This window comes from Engraulis encrasicolus, chromosome 12 (genome assembly GCF_034702125.1).
Source record: "Engraulis encrasicolus isolate BLACKSEA-1 chromosome 12, IST_EnEncr_1.0, whole genome shotgun sequence".
In the NCBI taxonomy this organism is placed as follows: Eukaryota; Metazoa; Chordata; class Actinopteri; order Clupeiformes; family Engraulidae; genus Engraulis; species Engraulis encrasicolus.
This window is the reverse complement of record NC_085868.1, coordinates 14298361-14311863: the sequence shown is the minus strand read 5'-3', so window position 1 is coordinate 14311863 and position 13503 is coordinate 14298361. Positions and strand designations below refer to the sequence as shown.

The following is a 13503-nucleotide window of genomic DNA, read 5'->3' as shown; positions in this document are numbered from 1 at the left end:
AACATGGTTTGTAATGGAAACACAAACCAGACTGGTTAAACAGCACTACTCAGCTCGACACAACACAGCACAGCCGAGTTGTATGTGGAAAAGAACCTTTTGTTTCCCAGTTTTTGTCTGTTCATGTGTTTGTTAGTTTCCCGTTACTCTATCATTGTATCCACACCTTAGGGTGACCAGATCGATTTTTACGACCTGTTTTACGACGTCTGTGTGTCCCAATTTTTGTGTTTCCTACCGTCCTCGGCTTGCGCTTATGGCCTCGAAATGCAAAGCAACGTCATTGACACAAACTAGAGTGACAGTCGCTCGTGTTTCCGCTCGTGTTTACATCAAACTGTATCGCTGTAGACTAGGCTGCTGTAGTCATGTCGGGGAAATATACATGCAATTTGTGTTTGTGTTGCATGCATACGTGAAGCACATTAAGTGACTATATGGAAGTTAAATAACGTAGCTATGATATTGTCTACTAGGCCTACAGTCTGCCATTTTTTTTCCTGCACTGGCACCGTGCAAGTAAATTTGTCCACCAAATACATTTATGACGAGGGCTCTCATAACTTTGCATGCAGGGCAAAGAAAGTGTCTTTCTGCACGAGCGCTGCCTGTCTGTATTCTGAGCTCGTGTTGTTTCTAGTTACTCAAGCGTCTGCAGGAGAAGCGGTTGCATCTCGTTTTAAAACACAGCTGATATAAACACACTCCTGACTTTGAGTAAAGTAAGGCAAAGAAATTGAACATATTATACACATGCATGGCTATCCAATATACATGTGAAAATGTCCATAAAATGATAGACTACAACGGGAGGATTCTCTATCGTAACCTCTAGCTACCGTCTCTACAACGTTTGGTTAGTGGTACGTCTACTGACTCCTTTATCTGAGTGACAGAGGATGTAGGTGTAATGAAATGTACATATCCCTCTCAAAACATCTTGACTAAAACCGTTGTTGGCAGCTGAGTTAGTCTGAGGTCAGATGGAAGCGCTATGTCCTGATCTCCTCCTACTGTTTAGTACCGACTTGATTGTTTTCTCCTCGGAGGCGGAGAGTTAAGCCGTGGGTACGGCGCGAGGACGCGAGGTTGGAAAGTTAAGGGGCGGGGCTGTCCGGATAAATCCGGACAATATGGTCACCCTACCACACCTGTATCTTGTTCTGTTGTCTGCCCTGCTCCTGTGGCATGTAATTGGGTTTGCTGTGCCCCATTTGGTTCCTTGTTAGCTTGTCTGCCCTTAGCGATCTCTGTCATTGTCTACTCGTCTGCTTGCTGTCTGGCCACCTGTGCCCTATTGTGTACTGACCTATCATGTGTTCTCCTGTAATTATCCCTGTGTAGTTAGCTCTTTGATTTTCTTGTCCTGTGTCGACTGCTGAGTCATTTTTTTTTTTTAATTGTCAACCCCTGTTGCCTGCTGAATGTGAAGGCCAATCACAAAGAGTCACATTTAAGTATAATTGGTCACCATGGAAACAGCAGAAGAGAAAAAGACTAATGGAGAGTTAGAAACGGCAGGTAAGTCTTTTCAGAGGGAGATGCCACAGCTGGATATTTACCACATCGGGAGCAGGACCGGTTCTAGGCCTATTTACATGCGTACAGTATGAGTGCTCATGAATAATCATTCTCGATGTTTAATCGAGAAGTTTAATGCTTTATTGTTATTGGCGTTCTAATTCTGTTGGATTTTGGGCCCCACCAAGACATTTGGTGCCCTACGCGAACGCCTTATCTTGCTCACCTTTTGCTCAGACAGTAACAGGGGAACCGAGATGAACCTACAGTATAGAGAGAAGAATGAAAAGAAGCAGAAAAAACAGGCATGAAAGGAGAAATGCGTGGGGTTAGTGAGATGTTGTCAGCTGTCATATACTTGTACAAAGCCTGCTATCATTCTTTGGGCAAGATCAAATCAGGGGTGCATTTCTGGAAAGTGTAGTTGTTAACTATGTTAGCTACTTTGTTGGTTGCAATGCAATTTCCCATTGGCAACTACCGAAGTTGCTAACTGCTAACAACTACGCTTTTCAGAAATGCACCCCAGAATATTTTGTATTCGATGCTCGGTATGCGGAATAAGTATCGAATTCTTACAGTATTTGATACCCAGTTTTCTGGGTCTGGTATTGTTAACACATCAAAGTCAAAGTCAAAGTTCTTTATTAGCCATCTGTGCATGGACTAATATCCCAGGCACATAAAAACTCTTGTGCAGGCCCTCTGAGTCAATAAATAGAGCTAAATAGAAAAAGGCCTTGTCTGGAGGCAACGGTCCCCACTGAGGTGGCTGTGACACAACAGCAGTGTCATGAATCAGTGGAGTCATGGTGCAGCAATTAACCTTTTGAAAAGCATTGATGTAGCTATGGGTATTTGTGTAGTGTGGGTGTGTTGGTGAATCATGAGCATCACTGTGACCCTTGCCATTATGCATTCAGTGCTTTAGGTGAGGTCAGAGACCTGCTCGATTTATTCAAAGGTCTTAGATACCTCGACCCCCTGAGCACATTGTTGTCTTTGCAGGGAAGCTAACAGGGGGTGGGGGTGGGAACAAACAGGTCTCATTTCACTTCTCTCTTTTAATACATTGAGATTTTGGCCCACTGTAAATTTGAGTTGCTTTGAGTGAAATCAAAGCCATGTCAACCCCCAGACTTGAGAAGAGAGGAAGAGACACAATAACACGGAAAGGAGGAAAGGGCGATTCGCAACCGACATTCAGAAGAAGGGAGAGACAAAGATCTGCTCAGGCTTTTTCCTTTTCCTACATTTGTGTTTTTTTCCTACTTGTGCTTATCAACAGCATGGGTCGGGGTGCAAGGAACACATCATGCTGTGATCCACACTTGTGGAAATAATTGGCTTTGGTGAAACTGTGAGTCATCTTTAACAAGGACTGCGAGCAGTTGTTCATCTCCCCTTGAAATACATGTCCCACAGCAGCAAAGAAAGTTGATGCAGGCTGTGGGTGGCATCAGGGCCACTGACAGCTTTGGGGCCAGGATAAAAGGGTTTTTGAACATTCTATAAAAAGAATGCTCTATAACAATGCAAGATTCTAAAATTCCAATTGTATTGTATGGCGCCCAGAATTCCCTAGAACTTTCACTGCCCGAACATTCCCGTCACACCAGTGTGACAATACACTCTTAAAAGTTAACCCGATACAAACAATGTAACAGAAAGGAGGACCCAATCCTGGGGCCCCTCTCCCCCTGGGCCTGGGAGAAGTGACCTGTTTGTCCCAACCTGTAGGTTTGTGGGCCATTGCTGCAGCTGCCTGCCTGCCTAAAGCCATGCTCAAACTACACGACTAGCAATTGTGTGTGCGATTTTGGGGTCGGGGTGCACCGCACACTAGAAGAGAATCGCAACTGTCAATCTTGTCGCTGCTCGCAGCCACCGAGACAATGCCCGACATTCTATTTCCAGTCGCAAATATCAAACAGTGTTTGATTTCTACAATTTGCGATCGGCGACTCTTTGAGCAGCCAAAGTTCTATCTTAGAACGTCGCTCACAACGAGGAAATCATTCCCGACAATCGCTTGCGATGGTCCTGGGGGGGTAACGTTCCAGCGATTGTCGTAAGGGGGGTTTTCAGCCGAGAATCGGGTCGACAATCGTGTAGTTTGAGCCAGGCTGTGCTGTTTCCACGTAGCTGGATATTTTTATATGTGGATATTTTTTTCTCCTGGTTGCATTGGTTTTGCATTGGTTTTGGCCTTCCGTTTCCACATAGCAGATATTTAAAATCCAGGTATAAAAAGAAGGAGGAAAAAATGTCCTATTTAGGGGGCTGAAACGCATTTGTTACAATGGAGGATTTATCTTTATTCACATGTTGCGTTTACACCTAAACAGGAGGGAAAAAAAACCCTGCTAAAAAAATATCCTGCAACGTGGAAACAGCACCTTAGATGAGGAGAAGCCTGGAATGTTCCATGCAGCTGTACCTGAAGGGGAGGAGAGATAAAGTGTGTGTGTGTGTGTGTGTGTGTGTGTGTGTGTGTGTGTGTGTGTGTTTCAACTATGCTGCTCATTGAAACTGTGCTGCCTATTGCCAGATTTTATATTTTTTTTTACTAATATTTACTCAGTGATTAATTAATATTTACTAAGTGCGATTTCACCCTGTCTGGATTTGACCCTGGGCACAAACACTTGAGGAGACTCCAAAGATTTAAGACATCTTTTAGGATTATATTGCTAGCATACGTGTATCTACCATGTAATATATTTAGGTCCTAGGCCATTTAGTTACTTAAAGACTATTATAGGAGTTTTAAACTCTTCTAAATCTCACTGGTAGCCATAACACAAGCACTCTACACAAGTTTGCGCAGGTCCCCCCTTCAGTTCCTCCTCACTGCCTGTCCCCCCACTCCTCACACGTGGTGTGTTAGTAGAGCAAACTGGTGCGAGCTCATCCTCTCGTTCATATTTGTGGCCGACTTTAAATGCGCTGTATTTAATATCCTTCCATCCTTGCCAACTCCTAGCTGCCAAGGCGTCATAGTGTCCCAGCTGCCGCAGCGCCCTTACTGCTCACAACCAGCCCTGGCAGGAGGCTCCCCTAGGTGGCCGCTGGTCTCTGCCTGAGGTTTCTTCCTGACTATAGGTTTTTTTTTCTCAGACCTCACTGAGCTTTTTTCCCCCCTTACAAACTATGATTCAAGCGAAAGGGAGTTTTTCCTCACCCCTGATGCCACCAGGGGCCGCACCTGAGCGCCCAATCTCTGTGTGACTATCTATGACTTATGATAGGCCCAGCCACTATGGACCTTACGCATCTAAGAATCCTGGTCCTAACCTACGTTGACCTTATGACTCTACAATCTCTGTCTATCTCTTCTTCCTCTGCCTTCCTGCTATTTCTGCCTCTCCTCTATACCTCTGCTTTTAAATCCATCTCTAACAATGATGTTTTTTTCCCATTTGTTAAGCACTTTGAGTTACATGCCTTGTATGACACAGTGCTATACAAATACAATTATTATTAATAACACCCACATCGTGACAACAAGTTCTCGCTCACGTGCTTCGTCAATGTTGGTCGACAGCAACAGAAGTCGTATGGGGCTAATGATTGTGAATCCTGCTGTAGTCTGCAGCAAGCCCATGCTCACTGCGAAATCACTATGCACTCGTTAGAAATGGTGTCCACAGCACTGTTGATGTCAGTAATCTGCCCTGACTGGCACTCATCTAGCTGACGTGAATTTTGTGTGCAGTCCACATGTTTGGGAGGAAGGTTACTGTTTTTTACTCTTTGGAAGTCGAGACATTTCCGTCCACGTTGGTTTTCGAGCATTCATCCCCACCTATCTAAGACCAAGCAGATCTCATTGATCGAGCAAATAGATGCATGGTAGCAAACGCATGTGACAATGGAAAGCTTTTAAAACACTTGTCGCAACATATGCTTGTCTTGGATATCAACACAATTGACCGACAAAAAATCTTTAAACCAAGCTATATTTTTGTTTAAACTTCATAAATGTATTTGAAGTGTGAAAATCGTCCATGTCCATGTGATTTTCATACTGCCGGAGACGGAGGCTGAATTACAAATGGAGGGCAGTGGGTTGACGACTTCGTCCCTACATAAACAGGTCACTGATCAGATAGGCGAAGTTAGCTGATGAGGCAGCCGTTACGAACGGCACTAACGAGTGCGCTGCCTTGCGCCTTTGATGTTACGGCGATTCTATGGCGGGAGTTACCTTCATCACGTTAGCGCTTAGCTTACGCATGCTATTTGAACGGTGAATGATCGTCAGACGGCGGAATCGTAAAATAGGCTATAAATAGATCTAGCGACAGCATATTTAGATACTACAATGTTGATTTATCCATTCGATTTTCAATATCATAAGTGTCAGAATAAAGAGTATGATAAGGTAGTAGCTTGGGTAGTAGCCATGTTTGTTTTTCAGGTTTCCGGTTGAGAGAGAGGTGGCGCACAGCATGTTGGGTACCAAGGCAGCGAAGTCAGCATCTGATGCTGACCTCAAATATCCCCGTTACGCCCACAAATGCTGTCAACTGCCGAGGGAGGAAATAAAGCAATTTTTCGTTTCGATCCACACTTCATGACTCGATGTCCAGTTAGCTCACTGGAAGGACAGCTGCCTTCCCTGTTTCGAATTGAGCCATAGATTAAGCTATAGATTTTCTCTGAAATGTGGAAATGACTGTAGACCTATATGGAGTGCACATTATTTTCTTGTGCAATTTATTTCATAATTCTGCACCCGAAGAATATCTGAATTCTCATTTAAAAACATTAATTTTAAATTCTGCACAAGCACCAAACAGTGCAATGTATTTACAAAAAAATATCCATGTGTAAACAGGGTCTAAATATTACCTAAAATACTCAGACTACATAGTCCAACTTTTTCTTCAGTTACTACTTCAAAGATCACAAGATGTCTCCAAGTTTAGGGGTCCATCCAGTTTCCCACATTAATGGACAAAACTTGTTGATATTCTTTTAACTTCATCAGAAAGCGACACTGCTTCTTCACGGTTCACCACTTTTTATTTTTTTCTTGGTGCTGACGTTTCGGCACTTAGGCCTTCGTCAGAGTACCCTGAAAAGCTGCACCTGCTGAAAAAGAAACCTTCGAGGTGTGCAGGCTCTCACAAAACTTACTTCAGAAAGAACATTGTGAGTATAAAGAAAATAGAAAGGAATGCACAAGGCCGCATTGAAACACTGTCAGATGCAGAGCACAAAAGCTTGAGTCGGTCATAAAAGCAGAGTAAATGACAAATATTGATTTGGTTATTCCTCCACAGACAGCATTGGACAATGCTTCAACAGTGTATATTTGCTCCCAAAATTACACTCTAGTTGTTAAATTAACTACCTACAGATATTACACATGGGTACACTGACACAGGACTAATGTTTTTACGACGGCTGAGATACAACGTCACTTTACAAAGGACGACTCACAGACTAGCCATCACCCTGAAGTGGTTATGAAAATAGAATACAGTATTGTTTTTGAGGAAGGTCATTAGTATAAAAGCAGACAGAAGCATTGACAGCAGCATAATAGAAACACTGATAAAATGTTGCATCAAAACAAAAACTCATAATTCAAGCATCACACTGCTGTTACTGAAACGTGTTATGAAGCTTTTTGATCATTGGACCATAACTGCCATTGCTGATTAACAGCTCCCAGTTCAGATATAATACAACACAACGTATAAATATAATTTAATCATAAATAAAAGCCATTTCCAACAGTGTTGCTAGATTGAGCTGCTTGGAATGGCCGTCTGCAGGTAAAAACGTGAAAAATTGGCCATTTGGCATTTTTTTCTGCAGTTTTATGGCCATAGATGTCAAAGCAATTTGTTGAAATCTGGCGGAATTAAGCGCATTTTGGCGTTTTTTTAGAACCTTTTGGGCGGGATTTGATCAGACACATCTGGCAACACTGATTTCCAATCTCTGTACCATCTCAACTGTGTATCGCCTGCATTTGACCACCACACCACCATGCACACAAACCCTTGTAATTTCAAGAAGATGCCACTAGCCTACCATTTAGTGAGTAGTAATGTCGATCCAAAAAAATTACATGCTGCCAGCATGCAAAAAGGCCAGCCGTGGCGACTTCATCCATAAGCCTTGCACCGATCCACCACGAAAAAAGAATGAAGTCTGTCTCGGACTTTGCAGAGAACATTAGTAGCATCCACCAACCAGGCCATTTCATCTCTTCAGATGCTTGAGTGAATGGGACCGGGGGGCAACCGACATTCCGACATTCCAACATTGATGTTCAATTGTCGGAATGGCGGTATCTTTTTTTCCATGAAACGTCCCACCATTCCGACACCCTTCCCTTGGAGCACGATTTACGCAGATTTCAGCACCACATATGTGGAGAGCTCCGGACATGCCGAAGGTGTATGCTCACTCCCCTAAAAGCAACTTGGTCTTGGTATGGCGGTATGTAAAAAGTGTCGGAATGGCGGTATGTCGGAATAGCGGTACGTCTGAATGGCGGTATGTAACCAATGGGACCGTATGTGAGCCTGTGTTGCACACAGACAACCAATTGAAATTGTTCAAAGTTAAACAAAAAGACAGAAACAAAAGTGGTGAATGCATGGTGAGGGGGTTTGTGATGTGCCACCATTATCGATGAATACAGGAACTGGAAACTGCTGAGATAGGTGGGGGGACATGTCTGCATGTAACCGCATGCGACCGAGTGCACATACTTGCTTCAAGACAACCAGAGCACTTTACACGATGCTGGAGGTATAATCTAGGGCAGTGGTTCTTAACCTGGGGTGCGGGCACCCCCTGGGGGTGCGCCAGAGATTTCAGGGGGTGCACGGAATTTTGTTTGTGTTGAGGCTGTGACCAAAATTCTGCTTGCAAACATAATTACACCAAATTAAGGGCAAATTAAAACACATTTCGGTCCCCATTTTAAAGTCATTGCGGTATTGATTAATGGCTCAAGCAAGAATCATTGTAATTAGTCACTTAAACATTTTTTTAGTGTGAATACACGTGTAGAAGTTTGGGTAGGGGGTGCGCGGCTTGTCTTCGGCACAGAGAAGGGGGTGCGTTAAGAAAAAAAGGTTAAGAACCACTGATCTAGGGGGCAGATAGCCAATGGAGCTCTCGTTAATGTTTTCCACCATCCATTGACTACTACGACCTGAACATGGAAGTTTGCAAGATTTCAATAGGGAATCAATAGCCTAAAACAGTGTGCACATTTCAGGCATGCAGTGGAGCTGTGCCAGTTTGCATGTTGAACCTAGTTGAACCAGGGGAGCGTGTAGGCTTGGTGTTTTTTTTAGAGACCCCTGGAAATTTTGAGAACAACATCTCATCTCGTGTGAGATGCTTGTAAACATCTAGCCTGTCTATTTTGGAGACCAGATGGAAATTAGCCTTTGTGCTATAATCTGGCACATTAACATATATATTTGTATATGGGTCATTCTACGATTTGCCTGCGCTTTTAAGTCCATGGATTTTATTTGCCAATTCCACTGACTATTAACTGCATCCAATGATGTTTTGGACATTAGCACACATTTGTCTTTCATATAATAATGAATATGTAATACTGTCTTCAGTCTTCATATTAGCATGTAAAGAAACTTGTTTTGCCGACAATTACAAATGTTGATTCACAGTAATCATCACAATATGACAAAACTGTCAGAAAGACCACTGTGCTTTCCATTATACATGAAATTTGCCATTTTGCGTGTGTCCACAAAAACTGTGTTAACCGTGTCACAGTCCGAAACCCCCTCCATAAATCAGTAATGGTTTGGTCTTAGGTCATACGAATATCATCACGGGATGTCATAACCTCTTTGACAGGATATGGGAAGACTTTTTGGTAAGTTTTGAGCTCCATCCTTCCATAATTTAATGCATTCTTTTTCATGTTCTCATAGCGGGAAAATTGCCTGTCAACTGTGTTATCAACATATTCATAAGAATCTGAATTAGAAATCACATGTAGAAAAACACAGATAAAGTAAACAAATACATGAATTGATTGAGGTGTTGTGGTGGAACTTCTGAGGTCCGAAGTTAGCACAACACCATAAAAAAGGCTGAAATGTCAAGCCGTGTTACCGTCAATGGTGTTACGCCTCAGCTATAACAGTTGAGGAGGAGTATGTTTTTGCCAATTTATCTCCATATTGACAGACAAACAAACAAAATAATTTGTGTTCTAGGGAAATGGGTTTGTCTGGTCTGTTTTTTCTCCTAAAAAAGTGCTGACTTGTTCCCCTGCACTGTTGACCGTTACACAGTTGAGTAACACGGTTGACTGTTTTGAAAGTGTTTTTGTGCTGACTAAATTCATATCAGACGTTACAGGGATTTATAATGAAAAATGTGTCCGTCTGTATCACAGTGAATCATAAAATCCTACTTATGAAGCTCAACAATCACATTTTCTATATCAGTTGCACAGATTAATGACAACATTATTGATAAGGGACATAAGCACTCTCAAACGTATGTTGTTTCAACTCTGTAGTATTTTTATATATGTTTGAAATGACATAGTATTTGTCCATAACACTGTTGACAAAATAATCAAGCAAATGTTCGCTTTCATTAGAGTATTTACCAAATGATTTAAGATTAAGCTTGGCGATTTGTTTGTTTGGAAACTTAAATACATACACTATGTAAACATCTACTGTAAGTCATTTATTTGAAAATAAATACTGATAATTGACATTTTGCGTTTGTCAAAAATGGACTGGAAACGTAGAATGACCCATATATATATATGTTCATTAATGTGCAATGTCCTGAAAAATAAAAGTGAGTAAAGTAAAGTAAGAGCTACAGGAAAACGAGTTTCTGTTGCAAGGACTAAGCAAACTGCAGCTCGATGGTAAGTTTTGAAATGTTATTACTAAAAAAAGGTAATCAGACTTAATGCAGTTATGGCATTCTTTAAGTTTTATTAAAAGAGGACACGAGTATTGTGTGTGGCAGTTACCATGGGTTACCATGGACACGGTCAGTGACATTTGATACAAATGTCGCTTGTGTAGTCTGCCAGTTTAACCGCTTTAGCATCTTGATAGCAACATGGTATTTGCCATTTGACACCAAATGTCATCCCTACAGTCTATTTTTAATATCCTCCATAGAATGTGGGGGTTTGCTACTCGCGTGTTTTCACTCACACGTTATTTGAGACTGGTCCACAAAGCACCAGTCATTCTTCCATAGAGAACTGGACTTGGGAACCATCATGGTCTTAAATGGTCACAAGAAAAACTACATGCTTTAAAGTGACATACTAACTCTATTCCCCAACCCTACCTCATCTCTATCTCGCCCACTCACTTCCTATTCCATTCTTCACTACATCTATTCGGCCTCATCTCAAAGAATTCCATGAATTGAATGCAGACCCAATCTATAGTTTCATGACTTTTGCCAAAATTCCGTTCTGGGATCACGGAAATGTATTCTGTGATGGACTCTCAGAAGTTCTCTCTCCATGTTCCCACAGCACTATGTTAAGTCTATCATTTAGAGAGGTGAAATAGCCTATCTTTTCCCAAATTCCCTCACACCATTCCTATACCAAATGATGTTACTAAACAAAACAATGCTATACCAATTTAAGTTGTGCTCAGACCAAAACAATCATTAAAGACAGTAAAGAAATGTTTTAAATATCTTTTCCACTTGGTTTATAGACTACCAATTCTTGTACTAAACAAAAAATGCTAACGGTATAATCTGTATAACCTGTACAAGACCTTTAACAATCCCTAATTCTAACTTTTCATTAGGCAATGATTTTTCAGACAAAAAAATCTTTGAAATTAGAAAAATCCTGAGAGAACACAAGTTGGAAAGTAAGACTGTGAAAACATAGAGCAGTAGGAATATAGAGAGAGCACTTCTGTGGGCCCATCATGGAAAAGATCTCTGTGACCCCATCACATAATTTTGGCAAAATCCATGAAACTGCCACAGATTTGTGCCTCAAATATCTGAGTTCACTTCACGGAATTATGTGAGATTAAGTTGGTCTATCGTAATTAGAGGCCAAAAAAAAGCCCCAGTGCAGTGGAAACACCTCAGAGCTCCCATGCCTTGTAGCACACAGCCGGCTTTGGAGAAACCTCCTCCACATCATTCATGAGATGCTCCGTGCTCACCAGCACATGGCAGCTGCCCCCTTCTTTCCCCGAGTTCCCCACGTCCACCATCAGCCCCCTGTCCGCCCTGACCTCCATCTCCAGATGCACGCACCCCGTCAGGTCGCTGTCTGTGTGCACCCGGTTGCGCACCCCCAAATTGGGCGCCAGGGTCATGTCCCTGGGACCCCTCTTTGCCCAGCTGTGCCTACGCCGTCTGTTGGCCACCACCACGTTGTTCCTGACCTCTCCAAGACAGCAGCAGGAGCGGTGAGGGTGCCAAGTGCTAGGCCTACAGGCCACCTGGAAGCCCTTCTTGAAGTTCTTATTGAAGTAGCCGTAGATGATTGGGTTGATGCTGGAGTTGGAAAATGCCAGCCAATGGGAGAAGGGGAAGATGTAGCCCGTGAGCAGCTGCAGCTTGTACCCCTCTGGCTGGGCGTAATCGGTCAACAGCAGCAGGGTCCAGAGCGGGAGCCAGGAGAGCATGAACAGCAGCGTGACCACCAGCAGCATCTTGATGACCCGCACGCGACGCTGTGTCTTGGGCGACTTGCCTGGCGCCGCCGGCACTGGTGGTGGGTTCAAATGCTGCTGCTGCTCGCCGGTGGTTGCATTGACAGCGCCACCAGCAGCATTGGTCAAGGCTTGCTTGTGGTAAAGCTTGGCCCCTATCCGTCCGTAGAGCAGGATGATGAGCGTGAGTGGCACCAGGTAGATGTGGGCGAACAGCACGGTGGTGTAGACCTTGCGGCTCTCCGGGTCGGGCCAGGTCTCGTAGCAGTTGTAGAGTGGGTACGTGCGTTTGTCGCGCCCGTCGTCCAGCACCACCAGGTGGTTCCTCTCCTGCTCCACCGTCAGCATGAGGGCCGTGGGAAACATGATGGCCAGCGCTAGCAGCCAGATCAAGCCGATGGTGGCCTTGGCAACCAGCAGGTTCAGCTTGGGCTTGAAGGGGTAGACGATGCAGCGGAAGCTTGGAACGGAAGGAGGGAGGGAAGGAGGGTAAGAGGTTAGACAAAGAGCAGGGAGGACAACAGGACACAATTGTACAGATTTTCTACTTTGCTTACATCTGCCAAACACTGAACACATACTCAGGGGTGATAGTGAAAAAAAATTCTGAGCTTGAGTTTTTTTCCCTGCTCTAACGACGACGACAAGATACTGCATAGTGACGCAACATAGGCCTATTTTGACACATTATTCAAACATTTAAAGGAGAAGTCCACTTTTTTGAACATTAAGGCCATTTTCTGAGTGGTCTGCAATGTTTTAGAGTCCCCCTCACCGTTTATTTCATGTTTGCTGCACTCTCTGTTATTTGGCTGATTTGGATTTTATCTCAACCAGCTTTAGAATGGCCGTCTATGGGCACCTGCAACTCTGTTCTTAAAATCAGGTCAAGTGAAGAGATGGGAGAAAAAGAAGACACAATTGTACTGATAATATGGGAACTAAATGGTCCATGATTGGGCTTAAAGGGATGATGCCGCAAAAGCTTGGAATGGAGAGAGAGAGGTAGAGTATGAGGTCAGATGAAAATAGGGGAGAGAAAGAAGACAATTGCACTATAATAATAATATGGGAATTGAAGAATATTGGAATTGAACATGGGCGAGGTATAGTAAGAGGTCGGATGAAGAGGTGGTCCAAAAAACAATTAACATACACCCATATTCTATCTTGTGTACATCTAGAAAAATACATCTACTGTATTATAAATATATCTAGTGTACACACTACGAAAACGTGCTGAAGGAAGGAATTGAACATGGTCCATGAAAAACAAGGAGATTCTGCTCGGCCT

General features: G+C 43.1%; 1 protein-coding gene across 1 annotated transcript in view; it reads right to left on the bottom strand.

Annotated features, from left to right (window-relative positions):
• Positions 1-11633: 11633 nt before the first annotated feature.
• The window catches only part of npffr1l3 (neuropeptide FF receptor 1 like 3), a 29009-nt gene continuing 27139 nt past the window's right edge, over positions 11634-13503 (bottom strand). The window contains exon 4 of the mRNA XM_063212778.1: positions 11634-12669. Within this exon, the coding sequence (XP_063068848.1) occupies positions 11634-12669 (1036 nt within the window). The remainder of the gene's footprint in view (positions 12670-13503) is intronic.